This window comes from Notechis scutatus, chromosome 6 (genome assembly GCF_049901735.1).
Source record: "Notechis scutatus isolate UNSWTSFEM ecotype Mainland chromosome 6, rNotScu1.2, whole genome shotgun sequence".
Lineage (NCBI taxonomy): Eukaryota > Metazoa > Chordata > Lepidosauria > Squamata > Elapidae > Notechis > Notechis scutatus.
In genome coordinates this window covers 57,621,476-57,646,933 of record NC_142014.1, presented here as the reverse complement: position 1 = coordinate 57,646,933, position 25,458 = coordinate 57,621,476, and the positions used below count along the sequence as shown (strand labels likewise).

At 36.7% G+C, this 25,458-nt stretch overlaps 1 protein-coding gene across 3 annotated transcripts; it reads right to left on the bottom strand.

Annotated features, from left to right (window-relative positions):
• Window positions 1–314: 314 nt before the first annotated feature.
• Window positions 315–21,404, bottom strand: BPIFC (BPI fold containing family C). Of its 3 annotated transcripts, none has more exons than XM_026694964.2 (16): window positions 21,282–21,404; window positions 19,969–20,101; window positions 19,555–19,666; window positions 19,165–19,293; window positions 18,802–18,957; window positions 17,687–17,750; window positions 17,487–17,547; window positions 16,012–16,103; window positions 14,442–14,615; window positions 7,393–7,446; window positions 6,558–6,728; window positions 5,250–5,317; window positions 3,809–3,851; window positions 2,717–2,780; window positions 1,970–2,046; window positions 315–538 (listed from the first exon to the last, which is right to left on the bottom strand). In XM_026694964.2, the coding sequence occupies exons 2-16, from the start codon at window positions 20,069–20,071 to the stop codon at window positions 497–499; spliced, it is 1,410 nt and encodes a 469-aa protein (XP_026550749.2). In that variant the 5' UTR covers window positions 20,072–20,101; window positions 21,282–21,404; the 3' UTR covers window positions 315–496. The 3 variants fall into 3 exon arrangements, with proteins under 3 accessions (XP_026550749.2, XP_026550750.2, XP_087825254.1); XM_026694965.2 differs by having other exon boundaries at window positions 14,460–14,615; XM_087969128.1 differs by lacking the exon at window positions 5,250–5,317.
• Window positions 21,405–25,458: the final 4,054 nt, after the last annotated feature.

Here is a 25,458-nt window from a genome sequence, read left to right as displayed (position 1 = left end):
CAATAAAGAATATCTTGCTCAACATTGTTCTTATCTAATCATATATTTGATAATCCTGCATGCTGATAGGTCATGAGAAGCATAAAAATGATCAGCTCCATGATGTCTTTTCACAAATTAGACCATTATGAAACTGCCTTTTTCTTGGCCCAAAGAAATATTTACACATTTGCCTCCTTTCTTAAAATAAATACTTTAATTCCAAAACACAGAGGTTGCATGCACTATGCCTGAGAGAAAGAATTAGAAAATACTAACAGATTATTTCACAAACAGTAATATCAAACAAACTTTTGAGATTTTGAAATGCGATGTGGTTATACCAACAAATTATTTATTCACAGTATTTGAAAATTGATAGATGGTCTATGTTTTGTTTTTTGCACTTATTTCAAGTGATGAGTCATGGGTTTCTTAAAAATCATCTAGAGAAAACTGCTTACAGAGTGCTAAGTATTCCACAGTAATTCTTCCAGTTGATGAAACATCTGATTTCTTAATATTTGTAATTTAGGTCAGTGGAAATCAGTATATATCCCTGGGAAGTTAAAAACAGAAAGAAATAATTTATCAACTCCAGTTACATTTAAATAGTATCATTGTTTGGTTTTCACTTTGCGCTGATTGTACTCCACATTGCTGGCTGTATTTTGCAACATTTTATTATCATGTTTTCATTGTTATCATTGTTTTCCTGTGGATTTGTGAGTCACAATTTTAACTTCCCTCTGTTTTGCTGAGAGGACTTTAGTTATTAGGCAGTCTAAAATATTGTTTAAAATGTGAAATCTGTAGACCTAAATTTCATATATTGCATAATTTAAGATTCTGAGACATTCTGAAACAGAATGGGTTTATGAGACAACAGATTAATAATTTTAAATTAAATCAATTTTTAGGACACTTCACTGCTGACTTGAAGGTTGCTATTTTTCATCAAGAAAACTTTAGGCAGAAAGCCTAACCTGAAAGAGCTAAATGAGATGTCTAATTCTGTCCTTTTAAACTAAATTAGAGATTGTGGTTTCCTTTACAGCTGCTAATTAACATAGCAGTGCTGAACTAGTTGTATTATAACTAACTTGGAATGGTTACTGAGATTATTTTCTTTATATTCAAAAGGGTTTTGCTTCTCAAAGCAATCTAATCATGCTCCATGTTCCCTGCTAAAAATGCCAAGTCCACTCAGACCCTCATTTTAAGGGTCTCATCATACTGAGTGACCGTGCACCAAAGTCACATCAGGTCATACTGCCTCCACAGTGACAGAGAATTAGGTACAATTCACACAATCAAATTAACATGCAGAAAATGATGGTGCTGCACAAATATTATGGGATGTAGAAGCACATCAGTCTAATAAGCCCTCCAGCTTATAATTATACCCATGTTTATCTACTAACGCTAGTTTTAGAGCCAATGTCTGATTATTTCACTAAAATCAAGGCAAGTTGTAGTTTGTTGTTATTTGCATTGGGGCGAAGTTCTGAATATCCCCAAACATATCTTCTCAATAACTTAAAGCAGGGGTGGGATTCTACCGGTTCTGTCCAGCTCTGTAGAACCGGTAGCTCTGAAGAGCAGCAGACATAGAACTGGTTCTATGTCTGCTGATGTTTTTGCCCACCCGCCCACCTGGGCTCTTATCTGACCTTTATTTCCTGATTATTTCAACTTCAGCTGCCGTGCGAGGCACAGCTGCAGTTAAACAAGCAGGAAAAAGGGGCTTTTTGAAAGGCTGCTTCTCTGTACACAGCATGCTGATGATGATTTACAGGTGCGCGCTGGCAGCGTGCAGGGAAGCACATTGTAAATCACTGAACCTTGTAAATGACCGAACTGGTAGTTAACCCTGTCGGATCCCACCCCTGACTTAAACTTATGAGTTTCATCATCAATGACACCATCATTTTGCATTTAAAATAGAGGGAAGCAAAGAGGATGTTCTGCAAAGAAAACTGGATTCTACCTTTTTAACTTCAGTGACAGCTTCAGACAAAAAAAGTTTGGCCATTGTGGGTAATTGTAATCCTCTCTTCAGTGCAGCTTAAGGTAACAAACAACAAAAAAGTCATTAAAAGAAAAATACACAATAAATAAATCAATATGGATGCTTTTTAGTAACACAAGCTCTAGAGAATTTGATGGTGGCTTTCTAGGAACAAATAATAATTATACAGCAGCATAGTGTAATTAAGGTATAGACTACAACATGGAATGCGGAAGTTCAAAGCAACTCTTAGCCATCAGAACCAGTTATTTCCTCTCAGCCTAATGTACCTCACAGAGTGATTGTGGGGAAAACAAGAGAAGGAGCTGGGTTATAGGATTACACAAAATAAGGGTAGGATATAAATCTAACACCTGTCTCCATAAGTTTCTGAAAAAAAGGTTGGATATAAATCTAACAAATAAGTAAATGTAGATTCTGATCATATTGATATTTATTGCTTAGATATCACACTATATTTATTATTCTCAAGGCTTAATTGCATGTCATTTAATTGCTGACGTTTATGTTTTTAAGCATGATTTTAGGTTCAGTTACTTTTTTGTTCTTGTTCTTAAGGAGTAACAAAGCCTCAATTGATGGCAGTTTCTGCTATTTGTAGCATGTCTTTCTATAAGATCTAGGATCTTGGTAATCCTTAAGGAAATATTTGTTCACTTAAATGACGACCCAAGAACTTGTGAAGAAAGTTTTCATAATTCTTACCAGAGATTGGTGGAATTACTGTATTTTGTAAGGAGTAAGATAAGAAGTTCTTCAAACGTTGGACCTATATAATAAAAAGCTATATTTAACAACACTACTCTCAGAAAATGGACACATGTTTAGGCAAAGTCTGACCTTGATTAGTTTGCTTCATTTAAGTTCTCCTCTGAGTTGACTCTATTTTTAAATTTTGTCTAGTCATGTCTCAACCAGCATTATTTTACAAATACTCAAGATTCCCAATTCCGACTATCTCCCACCTGATAAACTTACTTCTACAAAAGTATATACTTCCCATTGACCAGAAAACCAATCAGTCAGCCCACTTGATTAATATAAAATCTAATCAAAGTCCTCTCTTTTTGTCCCTAGTCTTGTCCCTGGTAATTCCTCTTGCTCCTAGTATTTATCCACATTCAATCTGTAAATAATGGAGAATTTCTTGGTGATATGAACAATTAATCAGTGGAACAGCTTGCCTCCTGGAGTTGTGGCTGCTCCATTGTTGGAATTTTCACAAAAAGATTGGACAATCATTTAACCTGGATAATATAAAACTCCTCCCTTGGCCACACAGTTGGACTAGAAGACTAGAATGGACTCCAAGCCTTATGATTTTATGGCTATCTAGTTATGAATTGCTGTGGACTCAAGAGCAAATATATTGAGTTGCATTTTATTATAACAATATATACAAAGAGGTAAAAAAAATCTGAGTATAAGAATTTACTTTTATGACTATCCTCCTTTCTACTCTTATCCTTTATTCTCCTTTGATTTTGTTTTCAATAAACCTGTGTTTAAATTATAGATTTAGAGTAATAAAGCGGGGTGAATTTCTTTTTTGTTTAAATGATCACTTTGTATATGTCTTGATTGCTTGGAAATGTTGTATAGCTGTGTCTGTATAGCTCAGAGGACATAAGTAGAAATAGGTCAGATTACTCCTTCATTCACACAATCTAGGAGAAAACTCTAATTCCTGTTTTTAACTGCTGGGTCAATCTCAGAATTAAAACTCATTGCCTTGTATTTTCACAACAAGAAGCATTCTAATACATATTTCTATTATTATTATAATTTTGCATTTACCTGGAAAGAGCCAATGCTTGAATAAGTCAGAGACAGATATAATCTAAAAAAAAACATAGGAATGGGATAATTTGGTATTTGTAAGTCTTAACATTTTAGTGTGAATTGATACAGCTGGAAGGGGGCACCCATTCTAACACAGAAATCCAAATTAAAACGAGCTCACTAGCAAACATCTACCCAGGTTTTGCTTGAACATATCTGGTGAAGGTCGAAAATCTCCCTAGCTAAGTCACAGCTGGAAGAGTAATCAACTTCCTTTATCACAAGATGTAGCGATACTACTAGTACTGATTAGTGTACTGTAAGATAGTATTCATAATGCAATTCATTATCTTCAGCACTAAGACGAGGTAAAAGTTCCTATCGCACATACGTGCTAGTTGTTTCCGGCTCTAGGGGGCGGTGCTCATCTCCATTACAAAGCCGAAGAGTCAGCGCTGTCCGAAGACGTCTCTGTGATCATGTGGCCAGCATGACTAAAAACTGAAGGCGCACAGAATGCTGTTACCTTTCCACCAAAATGGTCCCTATGTTTCTACTTGCATTTTTACATGCTTTTGAACTGCTAGGTTGGCAGAAGCTGGGACAAATAATGGGACGCTAGGAATTCGAACCGCCGAATTGCCGACCTTTCTGATCGACAAGATCAGTGTCTTAGCCACTGAGCCACCACATCCCTTACACACTAAGACTAGTGTATCACTAAATAAAAGGTATTTCAGAAAATGAGTAGGAAGGATCTTCTTAGGTGCATGTCCTGCTTGTGCTTATCAAGATCCACCTGCTCGGCTACTCTGGAAACAGAATGATATAAAATCTGTTCTTAATGTACTCAGAACAACACAGGTTCAAGGCACTCCATGGAAAATTTCCTTATGGCACAGAATACTTAAGGAGCATTCCTGTAATCTTTGAGTATTTACAAACAGACAACTAGAGCACAGGGAAAAGAGAGGGAACTATGAACAAGAAAAAAAGTTTCAATATTGGAAAAAAGGGCAGAGAACCAGTAATTCATCAATGCATTGATGAAAATTGTTTCTAGCTATTTATAGACGGGTTGGAAAAAGTTATTAAAATGTCCCTGAAAAAGAATTTATTTGGTATAATAAACTTATCTCTATGTACCAAGAAGTATCTGGGCTGTGTGTGTGTGTGTGTGTGTGTGTGTGTGCGTGCGTGTGTGTGTGTGTGTGTGATTAATACCTTGTTTTTCAATCCGTTCATTCATTTTTCCCATGAAAATCAATGCCAAACTTCCCTCTTTTAGCATTTAGCCCATTATTATTATATTCATAAAACCTGTCTGCTGTAAAAATCAAATCTACCATGTTTCTTTTTTACATTGGGTAAATGATAGCAATGGCAATCCCAAGCAAGAAACTTAGAAAGTAATTATTATTTTCAATTGTAATCATGGGCTGAGTCTCTTGATTACCTCTGAAGCTGCGGTAAGACAATTAGTTTTTGTTTAGCTATTACTGCATTGGCTTTCAAACCTATAGACTACAAAGAGAGGAAAAAAGTATTAATAGATGGACAAAATAGCATTTGCATTTATTTGGGCTAAAACTAGAGTGTTCCATTTATATATTCAAAATAAAAGTTCTTTATTGTTGTTCCTGATCTTTTATTAAACAGGGGAGAAATTTTCATGATCTACTTCATTAACATCTCCTTTTTCCAAATTGTTTTTAATAGGTAACTTAAGTACTTTGTAACCTGAGATGGTGCCTGAATATCTTTGTTTCCCTATTCATTTCTCACCATTTTCCTTTTTTGTGGTCCATCAAATATATTGTAAAGCTGGGGAACAGGCTGATCTATTTGCTATTAATCTTATATAAAAGCTCTAGGTGTTTCTTTAGATAAAGAGCAAAGTTAAGTTATTACAGTTTTTTAAAAAATGACCTCTCATTTGCTTAAGAGAATACTAGGTGGACAGAACATTTAAAGGGTTTGATTGTGAGTAACTTCATTAATTTCAATTCTTAAACAGACTACACCAATTAAAAATGTGAATGCCAGCAATTTTTGAATAATGAGTGTGGACATAATGGCATAAAGTCATTTAATTCACCTACATGACTATCTTTTATATGGTTCAGTGAATGATGTAGTCCTTCTACCCAGGCCAAGAACAATACTGTCCTAACTAACAAATCAAAGAAGACTAATAACAACAGAGAACACTCCATTATCTATGACAATTATATCAAAGAAGCAAGCTCATAAACCTGTACTTTGCTTCAAAAACAAATATTTCTTCCTTTGTAAAAGAGAGTACTAAAGGAGGAATTCAAATAGTCAACCCTAAAATAGCACCAACAGATTAGCATTATTAGATTTGGCCTTTTATAATATAAAATTAGAAAACATCCTGGATGGGATTTCCAGGAGAAGTATGGAGAACTGAAGACAGCTCAGTGAAATTGGAACCAATAAATCTGATTGGCAAATTCAAGGCAGTAGTAAGTCTGGATATGGAGAAAACATTTTAAAACAAGGAAACAGCATAAAAACAAAAATAAAAACTGAATACCAGAAATGACAAAAATGGATGGGAATCAAAAAAGCAAGAGCTTTAATCACTTTTGCCAATGGCTGAGCACATTACATCAAATTATTACATAGCTGTGATTTTCATTGGCTGGCTCTTGATCATCTCTATATTAAGTGGCAGGGAAGAAATTAGTTTTATTCAACCAATTACTTTTATATATTGTAATATTCTATAATTACTTACTGCATTCACGGCAAAGATGGGCTTAATCATTGAGTTTGACAGAAGAGCTGATACTACTACAAAACAAGGAATCTCTATAGTGAAACTGTTATTTTGCAACCTTAAAACTGGAGCTGCAGTGACCATTAATTTCATTCTCACTGGATGTGATTTGGTATAATGCTGCATAACCTGCATAAAGAAAAAAGTAGTCATAATTATTTAGCCCCAAATATACATTGCTATGTATCTTTATTCTAAAACAACATGTGTATGTGAGTTTATAATCCCACTGTCCAGTGAGATTTATGTTCTGATAAATTTGTTTAGAATTGTTAAGTGCAGTTATTTCAAAGCTGGAATAAGCAATATGAGGAGTAATAAAATTCTTATATTTTTATATATTACTTACACATTATATGCATGTTTTTCATTCAGAATTTACAAAATTTCTATGCCTCACATCTGCTCCTGCCATACTATGGTGAGAGCAACTAATTTATAGAATAGCTACAAAACTGGAAAAACAAAGAATCAGATCTCATATTTGTTCACGTGGGTTGAGATTCTGCTCCTAGTGGAACTGGATTAATATTTTTCCTTCATTATTCAGTCAAATCATTAATTTCCCTGCACGAGGAAATGGACAAATATCAACATGAATTGCCTGCTATCACATGTCCTTTGATCCTTTCTCAAACACATTTTCTGCATGCTGACAAAGACAATCTTTCCTAAAATCACATTTTATCAAAAGTAAATACTGCAAAACTTTTGGAAAACAATCAATACTTATCCAACATTCATGTATATAAAACCCACAATTATTTAGATTTTTAAAATAGCTCATGCTTACTTGAGGAATGACTCTGCTTAAGGTATCTGTGGTTAAATTGAAGTATGAAGAATGCTGCAAAGTGAAAGAAATATATGAGTTTCCTACTCATCTTTTAAATGAAGGACTACTTAAACCCCTTCCCTTGATTCCCATCATGGAGTGTTTTGTGTAAAGGAGCAGAAATTTTTATGTCTCTCTCCACATATTTTTTTTCAAATTTATATCCTACCCTTCCTTTGGAAACTTAAGAAGATCTAATAGTGCTTTCCACTCCCATCCCACCCCCAATAATTCTGTGAAATAGGCTAGGTCGAAGGGCTTAAGTCATCCAGTGAGCAGTGAGAATGCTGCTTCTTTGTTGAAATGGAATGAGTGACTGGATGGATGAGGAAAGTGCAAACCTGACTTTGTATTGTGCTGTGTTGCCCCTTTTATAAAAGGTATCTTGAACCTAGGGAGTAGGAACCAAATAATATACAAAAATTAGGATGAGACTATTGCTTCTTAGTCATTTATTAACTTGGTTTGACATAAAAGTTATTCTGCACGGTGTTAAGAACATAACAGGGATTTGGAATATAGATTATTGTTTTCCTCATTGCTGCTGTTCACAGTCCTTCAAGTACATACAAGGCTGCAAAAACCCAGATGACTGCTGCATAGCAAAAAAGTTTAGTTGTTAAAAGCTGACACTGACATGATGGCACATAATCAATCAATTACCCAACAATGAAGATGTTCAAGTTTGAAAAACCCACCAAGATTCTTTCTACAAATAAAAATATCAATTTGAACACAAGTTTAAATTACAGATATTTGCAGCCTTTTTAATATCCAATTCAGCTGCTTTGGATATGAGTCATGGTGGCGCAGTGGTTAGAGTGCAGTACTGCAGGCTATTTCTGCTGACTGCCGGCTGCCTGAAATTTGGTAGTTCAAATCTCACCAGGCTCAAGGTTGACTCAGCCTTCCATCCTTCCAAGGTGGGTAAAATGAGGACCCAAATTGGTGAGGGCAATATGCTGACCCTGTAAACGCTGTAAAGCACTGTAAAGTGGTGTTATGTCCCACCTTCTAAAATAAACAGTTAAGGCTGAAAGCAGCAGTCCTTGTAAAGAAAGGCAGCAAACAGGAAAATGTTATGTCCCACCTTTTAAAGTAAACAGATAAGGCTGAAAGCAACAGTCCTTGTAAAGAAAGGCAGCAAACAGGAATTTTCACAGATAGCTCCAATAAGTAAAAGTTCCAACGAACTAAATCCAAGACTCAACAAGATTCTTCAGATCAAAATCCTTCACAAAATAATTCCAATAAGTAGAAGTTCCAACGAATTAAATCCAAATCCCAACAAGATATTTCAGATCAAAATCCTCCAAACTGTGCTCTTCAGTTCTCTCTTGCAAATAGACACTTTGTTCCGGACAAAGTGCAAAGTCATATCTCTCCCTTTATAGAGTAACTAATTAGTCTAATTGCTGGTCTGCTCTCCTACTGTATCCTCGTTGGTTCCTCCTTGTCAGGAGACGTCTTGTCCTGACATCTACCCAGCAATCATCCAAATTATCATCTTCTTCACCTGAAGATAACATTTGTTCCTCATTATCACCCGTTCCCGGCTGACCACCTAATTGAAGGGTGGAGGAGTTTGAAGGTTCAAGCCGATCTTGCAAATCAAATGCATTCATCTCCTCCTCATCGTTAGAACTTGCTGATTCATATAAGTCCTCCTCGCTGGAGCTGTCATTCAAAAACCTGTAGCAGATGCCGGAATCACAACACTATCCTCACCGCAGGGCCCTTCCCCCGGTCTGGCGATCCGGATGCGGTTTCGAAGGGAAGCGTGCATGAAAGTCTCGAAGCAGATCCGAAGCATGAAGTGTAGACGCATCCGTCCAGGAACAAACCTCCGAGTCATCTACCCTCCTCCTGACCAAATACTGGAAGCGACCTTTGAGCCAACGGGAATCAGGACGTCGACCACCGTATCGTCAACAGCAGGCTCCTCAGAAGGCAATGATAACGGACCCGGTTCAGCAGAATCACGTAATCGACAAACAGAAGAATCAGGAATCAAAAGAGATCGATGAAAGACGGGTGAATACGCATGGATCGTGGCAAAGTGAGGCGGTATGCCACGGGATTAATAACTGCCTCAATCGGGAACGGACCAATAAACCGATGATCAAGTTTTCTAATAGGGCGATCGACCTTCAGATGTTTTGTAGATAGCCACACTTTATCACCCACAACTAACGGAGGTGTATCTCGGCGGGACCGATCTGCAAACCGCTTATAATCTTCTTTTGCCTTGTTCAATTGTTGTATCAGTAGACGGCGAACTGCGTGTAGTTCTTCCAAAAACTCTCGGGTCTCAGGAACCGGGAATCCATCATAGTTAATGGGAAGAAACGCGGATGATAACCCATATTTGCAAAAAATGGCGTGACACGGGTGGAGGTATGCTGCGAGTTGTTAAACGCGAATTCTGCTAACGGGAGGTATTTCACCCAATCGTTTTGTCGCAAATTAACAAAACATCTCAAATATTGAGTAAGAATCCCAATCACCTTCTCCGTCCCGCCATCAGTTTCGGATGGTGCGCTGACGCTAAACATACTTTCACTTGCAAAGCCGCCATTAACTGTTTCCAAAATTCTGCCGTAAACTGGACCCCACGATCAGAAACCACTCTATCAGGCAGTCCATGTAGACGGAAGATATGTTGCAAAAATAACTGAGCCGTAGTGCGGACGATGGTAATTTCGACAGGGAATGAAATGGGCCATTTTAGTCAACATATCCACTACCACAAGCACTGTTGTGAACCCCGATGAAGACGGTAAATGTGTCAGAAAGTCCATAGAGATCGCTCCCCATGGTCTACTTGGAGTCGGCAAGGGTTGCAAAAGTCCAGGAGGTGCACCGGATGCTGCTTTCGCTTGTACATTGAACGCAAGAAGCGACGTAAGAAGACACATCATGACGAACTCGAGGCCACCAAAAAGTCCGAGTGACCAAATGCAAGGTCTTGTGTAATCCAAAATGACCAGCGGCTGGGTTATCATGACATTGTGTCATGATGAGAGCCCTCAACGGTCTGGTAGGCACATATAATAAACCCCGATATCGAAGCAGATCGTCTTCAAAAGACCATGGAGAAGTTGGGCCAATGTCCTCCCGTCTCTGCTGCATCCACACATCCAAACGTTGCGCCTCTCGTAGTTGGGCCCGTAAATCTACCGGTTCCTGCAGTACGGCTAGAGATTCCGGTGGTAACACTGTCCGTAAAGGAAGAGGATCTTCGGCATAAGTATACTCCGGTTTCGAGATAATGCATCCGCCCTCCGGTTCTGACCACTTGGAACGTAAGTAACCGAGAAATTAAATCTGGCAAAAAATAACGACCAACGAATCTGCCTTTGATTCAATTTCCTAGCCGTGGTCAAATGTTCCAGGTTCCTATGATCTGTCCGAACCTCCACCTTGTGTCGAGCTCCTCCAAATGATGTCTCCAAGTCTCAAAAGCAACCTTAATAGCTAACAACTCTTTTTCCCAAATGGTATAGTTGCGTTCCGAAGCTGTAAGCTTCCTAGAATAATAAGCGCAAGGAAACAAAAGAGCGCCATCCTCCGAAGCTTGTAACAGCACTGCTCCGATAGCGACATTAGAAGCATCTGTCTCGACCACAAATGGGCGATCCGGATCAGGATGCTTCAATATGGGTTCAGTTATAAATGCTTTTTCAAAGTGTCAAAAGCCTGTTGTTGTGGAGGCCCCCACACAAATGGAACCTTCTTACAAAGAAGCTGGGTTATGGGATCCATTATCTTCGCAAAACCTGGAATGAAAGTCTGATAATAGTTGGCAAATCCTAAAAGTCGTTGCACATCTTTAACCCGACGAGGAGCTTCCCAACTACACAACGCCTCAACCTTTTTGGGGTCCATAGCAATGCCCACAGGAGAAATAATGTGTCCCAAGAATTCGATAGATGACTGAAAAAGAAACATTTTTCTAATTTAGCATAAAGTTTATGTTCCCGAAGACGCTGAAGCACTTGACGCACCTGCTGAAGATGTTGCTCTTTAGATTTTGAATAAATCAAAATGTCGTCCAAATATATGACAACAAACTTATCCAACATGTCTCGAAAGATATCGTTCATTAAATGTTGAAATACAGCAGGAGCGTTGGTCAAACCAAATGGCATAACGGTGTACTCGAAATGACCATAACGAGTGCCAAAAGCCGTCTTCCACTCGTCTCCCTTACGCATCCGAACCAAATTGTAAGCTCCACGTAAGTCAAGTTTCGTGAAAATTGTAGCTTCCCGTAACCGCTCCAACAATTCGGAGATGAGCGGTAAAGGATAGCTATTTCTCACAGTGATAGCATTTAAGCGTCTATAGTCACAACAAAGACGAAGTTCTCCCGACTTCTTCTTGACAAAGAGAACGGGTGCTGAAAGAGGGGATGACGAAGGTCGAATAAATCCCGAGCTAGATTTTTATTCAAAAATTCTCGAGTGCAACTAGTTCAGGCTCAGACAAAGAATACAACCTCCCCTTTGGTAATGGAGCGTCCGGTATCAAATCCACGGGACAGTCATAAACACGATGTGGTGGTAATTGATCTGCCTCCTGTTCACTGAAAACATCGGGAAATCCGACAGCTCTGAAGGAATCGAGGCAGCAGAAGCGACAATATGTTGGCCTGCGCAGACATGTCTCAGGTGGTCCACACATTGCAAGCTTGGAAAAGAAACAGCGTTCTGCGCCCAAGCCACCAACGGATCGTGTAGACGCAGCCAGGATACTCCGAGCACCAAAGGAAGATGGAGGTTCAAGTGATATAAAACTTATCGCCTCCTCGTGATCCCCAATACGCATACGCAGTGGTTGGGTGGCAAAGCAAATAGGTCCCGACTTGAGTTCGCGCCATCTACGGTTTCCACCTGCATGGGGGATTCACAGGCACTAAAGGAACTTTGAAATGTTTTACGAAATCATAATCCATAAAGCTAGTCGTAGCCCCTGAATCCACCAGTGCCACGGCAGGGATTCCCTCCTTCCGAGATTGCAAGAATATGCGAGTGTCCAAAAGTAAATGTCGAGGAGGGCCAGAATTAACTTCAGCAATTTGAGATGAAAGTGAATACTGTGCCCGACCTAGGGTTTCCTGAGGTCGGGCCTACCCCGCTTCCCGACGGACCAGCAATGGGTTTTGATACAGGTCCACGAGTCCCCTTCCGAGTGCAGGAATTTGCAAAATGTCCCGAACCCCGCAATAAAGGCACAAACCTTCCTGAAATCTTCTCGATCGTTCCTGAACTGTTAAACGAGGGCGGAGTGCGCCTATCTCCATCGGCTCCTCTGCTGGAATTCTGGATTGGAAAACCCTCATAGACGGGTGCGTGAACGAGGAAACACAGGTGGCTCTGCAACGGTCCGTTTACACCCACGATGTTGTAGGCGAGCTTCAATACGTAAGCATTGAGTAATCAATGTGTCCAAAGTTGAAGCACGCTCTGCATGAATTAGTTCATCCTTGATAATGTCGGACAAACCCTCTTGGAATGCTGCCATGTGAGCTGGTTCATTCCAGGTGGAGTCCATACACAACAAGCGAAATTCTGCAACGTATTCTTGCAATGAGTGTTTACCTTGAATAATATCCCTCAATTTTCTGTCCACAGTTTGAGATTTAATTGGATTCTCAAACATAACGTTCATCTGTTGAATAAACCCCTGAAATCGTCCAGTAATGGACTATCTTGTACTAATAAGGGAGTAGCCCATTTGGCAGCCTGCCCGGTTAACAAACTAATAATAAAGCCAATTTTAACTCGATCGGTTGGAAAATCCTCCGGCCTCACAGAAAAATACAATTGGCACTGACCCAAAAATGTTGAAAACATGTCCGTTTGCCCAGAAAATTTATCTGGCATAGCTATCGGAATTTTTCTCACAGGGGGTGCAGGGGAACTCCAGCTGCAGCTGAAACAGTTTGAGAATTGGCAACGAACGATAATAATTGTGTTACCTGATTTTGAAGGGATACGTTGCTCTGGAGTAATTGATTTATTTGCATCTGTTGCTGCTCCACCAATTGTTGCATTTGAGTTGAATCCATCGTTGCAAAGATGGTCTGTTAGGTCCGGAACAAAAATGTTATGTCCCACCTTCTAAAATAAACAGTTAAGGCTGAAAGCAGCAGTCCTTGTAAAGAAAGGCAGCAAACAGGAAAATGTTATGTCCCACCTTTTAAAGTAAACAGATAAGGCTGAAAGCAACAGTCCTTGTAAAGAAAGGCAGCAAACAGGAATTTTCACAGATAGCTCCAATAAGTAAAAGTTCCAACGAACTAAATCCAAGACTCAACAAGATTCTTCAGATCAAAATCCTTCACAAAATAATTCCAATAAGTAGAAGTTCCAACGAATTAAATCCAAATCCCAACAAGATATTTCAGATCAAAATCCTCCAAACTGTGCTCTTCAGTTCTCTCTTGCAAATAGACACTTTGTTCCGGACAAAGTGCAAAGTCATATCTCTCCCTTTATAGAGTAACTAATTAGTCTAATTGCTGGTCTGCTCTCCTACTGTATCCTCGTTGGTTCCTCCTTGTCAGGAGACGTCTTGTCCTGACATCTACCCAGCAATCATCCAAATTATCATCTTCTTCACCTGAAGATAACATTTGTTCCTCATTATCACCCGTTCCCGGCTGACCACCTAATTGAAGGGTGGAGGAGTTTGAAGGTTCAAGCCGATCTTGCAAATCAAATGCATTCATCTCCTCCTCATCGTTAGAACTTGCTGATTCATATAAGTCCTCCTCGCTGGAGCTGTCATTCAAAAAACCTGTAGCAGATGCCGGAATCACAACAAAGTGGTATATAAGTCTAAGTGCTATTGCTATTTGCTTGAGTTAGTCTGCATTGGTCTGATCGAATATATGAACACATGCATTTTTTTCAAGATAATTTAGGACTTTTCATAAGTTCAGGCTCATTCACAAAATATGTAACACTACTAATAATGCTGTTGATACTATTGATAATTACCTCTTCAGAAAAAGTTACCTTCGACACTCTAGTAGTGTAATAAGTTAAGGTAATAGAGTTTAGTAAAGATTCAGAAATTCCACTGAAGAGCATATAGTTGTTCTTTTCTGGAAGAGTGAAGGGAGCTGCCACAAAGGGAGACTCTGTATGATTCCTTGAAAAATACACAGAAACCTGAAAAATATATTGGTAGAAGTTTATTTGTAGAACAAAACAGGTATTCCACTACCACTTAATGGAACATCAGTCTTACTGATTTCAATGAGCTTCATTTAGAAGTGTACCTCCTTCACTGAAAAAAATGTCTCTGACTGCTCATGCATTTCTTTACCATTCCAGATAAAGGTCTCCCACTAGTGAGTGAAGTGATTTTGATTGAAAAATACAACTCCGAAGATCTAACTCCATTTATGCAGATACATATTTTTATAATGAACTCACAGGGACAAAGGGGATAGCCATTAAAAAAATCCATTTTGCCCCTTATTGGCCTCCATTTCTGATATTTGAAAGAAATGCTCCCATTCACTTCATTGAATGTTTCCCACTTAATCTCATGCAACTTTGGATAAGAAGTGCAGCACGGAGTTCAAGCTGATCCACAGTGTTTTGCCAGCATTTAGGACAGGGTCAAAACCTACAGCAGTAATTTAATTTAGAAATACAATATATTTTATGCATCAAGTATTACACTTATTATTGATGGAACATCGCTTATGGACTTTTTGCTGAAAAAATACCCTTGTGGTTTATGGATTTGATGTTTAGAAAGTGTAACTTATAGATAAAGGAGATCTTGATATAATCTTAGACTGAGAGAAGGTAAAATAAAAATGCATTTATAACTGCAGTCAAAATGATTATAAGCCCTTTTTCTTTTTTACTTCTATTTTATTTCTTATTCATTATTCTTTATTTTCTTTGTTTCTTTTGTAATATTTGTACAGTGTTGTTTTTATCTTGTTAAAAATTTTCAGTTAAAAAGAAAGACAATATTTGCAAGTGCTGAATGAACAGTTACAATATCTTGTTTAACTCCAAGTTTTGACTTATTTCACTTGACTTTCAGATTTTTCAAATTTTCTATTCCTATTCTGTGCTTTCCCTATAATTACCATCATCCCTCATGCATGGCTGGGTGTTATGGAATTTGTAATTGCACATACTAAAATGGTTGAGGAAAGCAGATTTAAGTCCAATTTTAACTGAGTTTTGTTTTCGTTATTAATTTGTGTCCCATCCCAATGAAGGATGCGGTAGATTGCTTGTATTTATGAAAAAAAAAATCTAAGAATTAAACAAGTCAGCTAAAATAAAATAAATATAAAATACATAAATGAATGAAATCTAATTATTATATTTCCTAGAAATGGACGAACATTTTGAATCAGAGAATCTGACAGTTTTATCAATTTAATGGCCTAATAACAACATATAATTATATTTATAAGTTTAATAAATTTATAAAATAAACAATGTTTTAGGTTTTTGAAGATCTCTAGATCATTGCTAAAGCAAAAATAGCCTATTAAACTACAATTTCAGACAGTATAACAACCAACAGGATTACCTTAAAATCCAGATCAACATAGGATTTAAAGACTTCAGGAGGTGTAATAAGTGAATATTTTACTTGGATCAAGGGATTAATCTGGAATACACCTGCAACGTTATTGAAAAAGGAAAATTGAGACCTCTCAACCTCTCTCTTCCTCAAATTCTCAGATATTCTCCCCTTCACAAATCCTATAAGGTAGGGCAGAGCCATAAAGCAATGACTATCTCAAAGTCATCCAGTAAACATTTCAAGAATTTTCCTTTCTAAATCCAACAATCTTGCCATTAATCTTACAGACTAGCTAATCAAGTAAAGTGTTTTGAAACAACTAGTACACAAGGCTTGAAGCAGATTAAAATGTTAGGAGAATGGCAAGTGACATCATGTTTACTCGTGAGCAATGCCTATTGCCTGTTAGGCACAGATAATATTGATAGGCACAGATAATATTGAAATTAACAGATATCCTGATAACACTTGTACTTTAGCTTCAGAGGAAAAAATAAAGTTGTATTCTTTGTTTATCTTTCCTAATCCATGTCCCGAAGATGAGCAGATTGGCCATAGCTGTAAGAAAGGAAAACTGCCACGAAATACTTTGATAAAAGATGTAAGATACTAGAAAGAGATTACAAGTCTCTGGTCAGTATTTGCTACTATTCTTGGTTAGTTAGCTATGCCATTGTAGAAAACAATGTGTCATTTATCCAGCCTACTTTTTGTAATAACCTAAGTAAGATGCAGCTCCCCACAGAAGAAACAGCAATAATGTAAATACATAAATGAAACAATCAACAATATAAATGAAATAAATCAAACATTCTCCGTATTGACTTTAGCACGTTTAATATTGTACTTTCACTGCAACAAACCAAATCTAAATTTGCATTTGGGTTTTCTTTACTCTAAGGTAAAATGGTGATAGAATTGCCTTATAGTGATAGTACTGGATGCTATAAGAGCAGTTTGAAAACTACAGAGATGTAACAGGAAAGGGTGAGCAAAGGGACCCTCATGCAATAGGAAGAAAAAGGCCCTCTGTTTATTAATACTGAAATATATTTACAGTAATATCAGTCAATAGCTGTCTTTCCAACTGTTGTTTTCATGAGGTCTTTCATGTACAAATTGAAAAAAGGTAAGCTAGAAATATGAAATTGTTTTTGGAAAGGAAATCCTTAATTGAGAGAAACATATAATTAAAAAAAAATTACTGAGTGTATGGATTATAAATATAATTCCAGACTTTTGAAAAACTATCATTTTATAATGAGTACAGAAGGTGATGCTTTTAAAGGCACCCTTCCCTTAACTCAGTGTAAGTATCCATATAAATAGTATTTATCAATACAAATAGTATCAGAGCGGCTTTCAATTTCAACTTCACAATTCTTAGATTTTAAAGATTTTGCACATTGCTCAAATGTTGTTAATTTACAATACGGTAAGTCCATCAGCAAAATATAGATAGTTTGTCACAGACTCACCTTTTAGTTCTTTAAGTACTTCGGTTTCCTTTTGGATTCTTAATATAACATTTAGGCAGAGCTGTGAAAAAAATATATACATAGGTAAGATTTTTGATTTTTGTCAAGAGTAGGAAAGAGTCCACTAAGAAAAAGAATGTATTCCTCTTTGGAGGCAAATTTATAATCCACTCAAATTTTCCTCAGAAAGCCAAACTTACTTGGCTTTCTAATCTTGTATGTATGACCTTTTCCAAATGTTGAACAAAACCATTATAATACCACCTGGAGATTTAAAAAAAAACAGAATGCATGTTAATTCCTTTATAATTTAATTTGTTAGATAATAGAAATATGCAGACATATGCAACATTGAAAATTAATTGGTATGAAGTTTAATAATTAATTAAAATACTACTTCATGGCATGTTACTTTTGGGAGAAGTTTTAAAAAGATTGCATTCTCCATTTGGTTTCCACATGTGAAACACAATATGAAAAACTGAACTATTTATCTGAAGAAGAAATTTTATAAATCCCATTTAATTTGTTGGGGAATAGTTCACAACAGACAAATTTATGTGTAATTTGTGTAAATGACTGGATGTTTCTAATACATGAAAGTCTTTAATGTATACATATTTTTAACCTAAACATTACAGCTGCTGGGGATTTGCAGGGGTTTGGGAGAGCCCCCAGGTAAGATTTGGTGCAGTTTGGAGAACCCCCAAATCCCACTCCTGGCTGGCCCTGCCCACCTCTCCCCTCCCCTCCCAGGAGTCCCCACGTGGCCCGTTTTGGATGCAGGTAAGTGCAGGGTGTGGGTGGAGGCTTGGGGAGGGCAAACAATGAGCCTTCCGGAAGTTCAGGAAGCTGTAAATGGGCCCGTTTCTGGCTTCCAGAGGGCATCCAAGCCCGGGGAGTCCATTTTTGCCTCCTGGAGGCTCGAGAAAAGCCTCCGAAGCCTGGGGAGGGCAAAAACTGCCGTGGTACTGGAGGCCAACTAGGCCATGCCTCCCATGGCCACGCCCACCCAGCAACCAGGCAGAGAACTCTTTGCTAAATTTTTTGAAACCAACCTCTGTACATATCTCTATATGTTTATTAGGGAGACCTGAATAAAACCTGAGTTTATCAGACTTAAATGTTTATTAGGCTTTGTATACAACAGATCAAATTCTGCTACAATTTATAATCGACATAATTTGCAACATTATACAAATAATAAAATTCAGACAATCAAGCACTGTTCAATATAGCAAAAATTCATTAAAAACAGACCTCCATTAGTTCCTTATAATTAAATATCATTAAATAATATATTTCTTGAATTTACCTTCCTTCACTATTAAGCTGCACTTCAATATTACCCATGCTCAATTGGCAGTTTTGAACAGACACCAGCAAATCTCCTCTGTTATTTTGTGTCACAATCATATTTGTTGTAATAGATAGTTCAAAAATGGATATATCAACTTCTCCCTGATAGTCACTACAAAAGGAAAAATAAGAAGACATAGCAATAGTTAAACTCAATTATCTCATTTGGTTTAAAAAGTATTTTTGTGTTTTAGTTCCTTGTTTAATTTCTAATTTAAATATTATTGTATGAAAGCAGCTAATCTAATGCTTAGCTTTAATTATTTTAAATTATCATGTGACAGAATAAATAGCTATAGATTTACAAAATTGCACTTACATCAGCCAGTTGTTCAAGGTCCAGCGTGTAGTAACTGTCACAGAAATATTTTTAATTAATAGTCTAATACCATTCCCAGGTATCAGGACCACAGAAGAATTATATATTGAAATAGATGTGATTTGAATCCTATAAAGAGAGACATACTTCACATATCATATTGCATGTGCAATGAAGCTTAATCTATGTAATGTTCACTCAGAATAAAGTTATTTAACGTAGCTTGTGAAATTAAAAGAATAACTGTAATATAAAATATGCATTAATAGAAAAAATGGTAAACAGCACAGTTATACTGAAATAAACAAATACATTTTATATCAAGAAACTATATTGTCACAAAATTCAGAAACTAAAGATAACATGTACATGGCACAGCTAGGCAAATACCTTGATACTGTGTAGTCAATGATGCCAAAAAGGTATTTCTCAGTGCCGGTCTCATCTGGAAATATTCTTGTCCTTAGCTCTTGTTCAAAGAGCTTCATTCCAATTTCTTTTGCTAAAAGGAATACATGGGCTTCAGATCTTATTTATATCAATGAATGGGAATGTTTATTGTATTTCATTTTCAGATAGTTAGGATGGACTTGTGCAGATATGCAATCTAATTTCTACTTTACAGATTCCTTAAGCATATTTACAAGCAGCATTTTAGGCAGGTGTATGCTGCAGGCTCAAATTATTTCAGTTCTCTGAGGTGACCATTGCGATTGCTATGACACTTTGAGGAAATCCATAGTATTATATAAAAGTTTGAAGTATATTGAAATATAGTTGCAAAATAAACATAGATCAACTTACCATAATTCAATCCCCTTTGTGTAATTCTTATTCTAACTTCAGGGTTAGCCTCAAGTTGAAAAAGAAATAAACTTAAAAGAACGAAAATCCACCAGAATCTCATCTTCCTTATTTACCTTTTGTTGAATATTACCTGTTAAAATATATTGTAAGCTTAGTTATTAAACTTCTGTGTTGCCCCATCTCACCAAGGTGACTCTAAGTTATAGTTGATATTTGCAAGAATTCTAAACAAAGCCTGATTTGCAAAAATTGAAATTGGACTATTGTTTCAATGGCAATTCTATTGCTTCAAATCTATTTGTTCTTACAGTGTAAGGAAATCTCCATTAAACTCATCCTTCTGAATAAAAATATTTCTCTCAGTTTTCTGGTACTTATAATATTTTACACAAATGAAATGATATCCATCTATCAAATAGTATCTGATATATTAATGAAATGCATGAATAATAAGTTACCAGAAAAAATGCTTACCTGTGATTATTTAAATATGGTTTAGTAAAACCAGTTTTCTGGGTTTGCAACATATTGAACTAACCTTGGCTAGTTTCACCCAACACCATAAGTCAAAATATGGAAGATTAGTTGCTGGTTTAATATACAGCTCTAAATAGTAATGGATTTCTGTCCTATACACACATATGGTGGAGTATGTTTCATTGAGTAAAGTGAGGGCTAACATTTGACAGTCCAAAGCTACAAAATTTTCTTAGTACACCATGTCCAAAGGTTAGTTGAACTACATATAAACTATTAACTGCTTATAAAAGATCTATACAACTGAATGGAAAATTATCTCCCATTCTTATGTCTCATGAAATATTATTTTTATAATCCTAATTACAACTTCATGCTTGTTTAAAGTACAATTTAAGGCACAATTAGCGAATAACAATTAAACATTTAGATCTAAAATTATTAGAAACATTTTACATGATATTTCAAAAATTCCATGATGGGTTTATCTTGCACAATTTGCCATATATTTAACAGCTGTAACGTTTTCATCTGTATATTTTTGAAAATACCTTCATTGTAATATTTTTGTAGAAAAAGCATAGAATTCTATAGACATCATATTAATTTCAATACATAGATGCAGGCTTAGTTCTGAAATAAAAGAGATGCTTTATCATGATTATTCCTGATTTCAACGGGTCTCTTTGAATGGAATTAAAGTCTGCTTGCAACACCTTGATGCAAAACAAATTAAGATCAGAAAACAAAACCCAGGGAATGCATGTAGGATTAAAATCAAGATACAGGATAATTGTAATACTCTTTCAAAAGAAAGATTTTCTAATCCTTACCTCTAAAGACTCCCAGTGTTCTAAATGTCAGAAGCGGGAATATAAAAAATAATTTATGGAGCAAGTATTCTTTTCTGAGTATGATACTGCAAAATGTGAGAACTATAAGTAGAAGCAAACACTTTATTCATTTTTTTTTAAATGTTGGCCTGACTACTTTTGTTTGTGTATGTGGTTTCATTGTTTGTGGTACAGGATGCACAATACAGAATCCTGGAACGGTTAGTTAGAAATGAGGACATGCCAGCTAACTGAACTGAAACTCTGTCCAAAGCAACTGGTCATAAATGCTGAAGCTTAAAAACTTCAAGAAGCCTTGTCTAACCTCCAATGTTTCCGATCCTTGAAGACCTTCATAGCTTTGCACCAGGTTATTTATATCTATTTTATTTAATTTTTAATTTAGCCACCTAAAGTCACACTTTTTAAATAATAATTTTTAACACAGTTTAAAAACACAAAGAGAAAGAATACAAATGAAGAGAAATAAAAAAGAAACAGTGAAAATTATAGAAAAAATGGGGAAAGGAAAAGGAAGGAAAAATATATAAAATGAAAACAAAGAAAAAAATTAGAAATTAGTTCCCCTTTCATCAAGACATGTGCAAACATTTTCAATAACTTAATACCCTTCTCTAATATTTCAACCAAAAACCTCTTTATCCCAAATCTCAACTTTTACCTGCTAGCAAATAAAACCACATCATTTAGTTATTCAGTAAAAGTCCATTAGAAGCTACCAGAAAGAACACATCAGAATTTTTAATATTTAATCCCTTCAAATGATGTCCTACAAATTAATTTATCATTTTTTCTTCATCTTCTTTCAATTTCACTTACTCAGCCAAAGTTAAAATGTATATGATTCTTTTTTAAAGTAGCTTAATGGTTTTTTTCTGGATTAAGGCTGAACATAATAGTTTAGAGAATTGTTTATGGATAATGTATGGAAAGAAGAGAGTTTCTGTTGCATTTTTAGAGAAAGTGAATCTTGTTTTTATAGCAAACATTGCATTAGAACTTCTTGAAAGTGAACTCTGCAACCCCGAGTCTTTGATTCCGTAGCTTTATTCACACGTTAGTAAATCACAATCATTGTTATCATACAATAGTAATGTAGTTACCACTGGGACTTACTCCCACATCAGATTGCCAATTAAACCAGCTTGGATTCTCTCTAGATTTTTTTGCTAAAATCAGAATAAAATAAAAGTGTGCCAACTCACACAGATATTTTAATGGTCAGCAGCAAATTGTTACATGTTCTAATTAATCATACTACTTTTATTTAGTGTATTTGACTTGCTAGTTATTGTTTGAACTTCTCACTGTGGTCAGTGCCAAATCTGTCTGATGGGAAAGACAAATAAACTGAGGGTTTCACATGTATTCAATATATCCATCTCAGAGGTGGTATTCAGCAGGTTCTGACCAGTTCTGGAGAACTGGTAACAGAAATTTTGAGTAGTTCGGAGAACAGGCAAATACCACCTCTGACTGGCCCCGCCCCCATCTATTCTCTTCCTCCCAAGTCCCAGCTGATTGGCTGGGTCTTCTTTTGTTGCCCTGCACAGGAGAACGGAGCTGGAAAGCAAGTTAATGGGGTGGGGAGGGAATGGGGATTTTACAGTATCCTTCCCGTCACGCCCATCAAACCATGCCCACCAAGCCACACTCACAGAACCGGTAGTAAAATTTTTTGAATTCCACCACTGATCCATTTCTTTTAGAATGGCAAAGGAAGATGTATGTTATTTTCAGCAATCCCATAAAGCAGGAGACTATTTCAGCCTGTATCACCCCAGGTGGGTGTTCATTTAATCATTTTCACTGGGAAAGAAAAAATATTGTCCAATATGATATTGAAATGTATGGTAATTAACTGGAAATGCAGTAAATTCTAGGATGCTGCATAGGTACAAAAACAAATAGGTACAAAAACAAATGCATAGGTACAAAAACAAATGTTCAATTAAGATTGATAGGCAAACAATTTATAGACCTTTGATAAATTGTAATTAAGTAATACAATGAATCCAAGATTAGAACTATGCTATTACTTTAATAGGGGTATGTTAATCATGATACACGTTGCCTGTTTTCAGATATTCAGAAGTTTACCATTTCGCAACTTAACAATAACTCCATAACTTGTCAGTGATTCACACATTGCACTGTTACAATTAGTTAAATATGGTTTATTGAAGCTATTATTGTGAGATAAAATACAAACATGGTTTAAAAATTATAACTATAATGCATCACGTATAACCACCGCTTTCTCCAATAATACGGCCTCCCCCAATAGGGAAGTCCCAGCATGTTTTATAGGCATGAAATGAAATTAAGCGCCTCCCCAAATTAAGGCCTATATTAAAACATGCGAAATGGGGGAATGGTGGGGGAGCTTGCCATTAGGAAGTACTTTTGTTGCACACCTGGATAAGTGGTGCCTGCGATGACCCCGATATGAAGTGCCCCACCAATGCCGAGGTCAACATCCAAGCTGCCGTCGCCCACCCAAAGATGCAAGGGGGAATTGTCACCCCCCGAAAAGATGACCTAGCCATTTTTTTCAGGGCTCAAAAAAAAAAAAAAAAAAAAAAGACCCGGCCTTATTATATGAGAAACACGGTAAATTATAACTATTATAACTATACTATTAATAATAGTATATAATTTTTCTGGACTAAGGGCCATAGTTGACTTTTACATGGTATGTTGGCTAACTTCAGAAAAGTCATAGGCAGGACTAGAAGCAAAACTAAATTTGATTTTATTTACAGTTAAATGTAACATGATTCCTACCCTACTAAAACCAAGACTATATGATGAGGTAATGTAAGAAATTATTCCAGTCAATGTTAGTCGCAAATGGGGCATTTGATTGAATAACTAGCATCAAGTATTAATCCAGTTTCTAGTATTAAACCAGTCATTCGAATTTATAAATCATCTTTTAAGACTTAATTTATTCTACAAGCCATTACGGCTTCTTTTAACAAACCATAATTAAAAGAAATTATACTTGCCACAATATGTATAACCCATACCTATTTAATATAAAAGAAATGTAAATATTTCCATTTGTGTGTGAATGAGTGTATATAAAGTGCTGGTGGATAGGAGCATATTTATTTGTTTGTTTATTGAATTTATATTGCCCTTATTCACCAGTGGTGACTTGAGGTGGCTTACAGAATGTAAAACCATATTTAAAAACAACAATAAAACCAATAAAAACTAATAAAAAGAATCAAATAAATTAATAAAGTACAATAGAACAAACAAATAAATCACACACACCCCTCGCAACTCCAATATGCCAACCTATCTGAGCCTGGAAGCCAAGAAGAGTAACCTTTTTAGTCCCAGTTTGTCTATGGATGGGATACTACCAGAATCCCTCCCCCCAGGCTAAATTGTGAAGTGGGGAAAAAAAACACCTCGAGATAAAGGAAACCACTTATATGTTGCTCCCATTAAGAGTCATCTAGAAGTGTCCACAAAGGTACCAGCAACTGAGGTTATTTGAACGAGATTCTTCCTTTTTTTTAACAACACAAATCGGCCCATATTAGAGCCGCCATGTTGTAATCCTGTTGTAAAGCAAGACCCTGCTGTCATAAACCACAACAAATCCAGTCTTCTACATCCTGTTTGGTGCAGCCTGACGATGCCCCATAACCAGATGCTGTGGACAAAGGATGGATACGGATAAGGAGTCCTCTTTAGTCTATGGAGAGTCTCAGTCATCCAGGTCATGGCTGTCCCAAAGGTGGTTTTTCAAGAGGCAACTGGACTTTCTGGTTTGTTTGTTTTTTCCTTGAAGACATTTCGCTTCTCTTCCAAGAAGCTTCTTCAGCTCTGGATTGAAGAAGCTTCTTGGATGAGAAGCGAAATGCCTTCCAAGAAAAACCAGAAAGTCCAGCTGCCTCTTGTAAAAGCACCTTTGGGAGCCCTCTTTAAATGACATCCCTTTGCTACCAGAGAAGAAAAACGCGGATGTCATCAACCGAAGGCCAACTTCGGTAGAGACCAGGGTGATAAGGCGAGCACCGAATTATCACCGCTCAAGCAACGTCAGCTTCAGCCTTCTTTCGTGTAGGTTGGGGGGAAGGCGGTTGCGTAGAACGACGCGGCCGCTGAGAGTGGGAGGGTCGAACCCAAGGGCGGA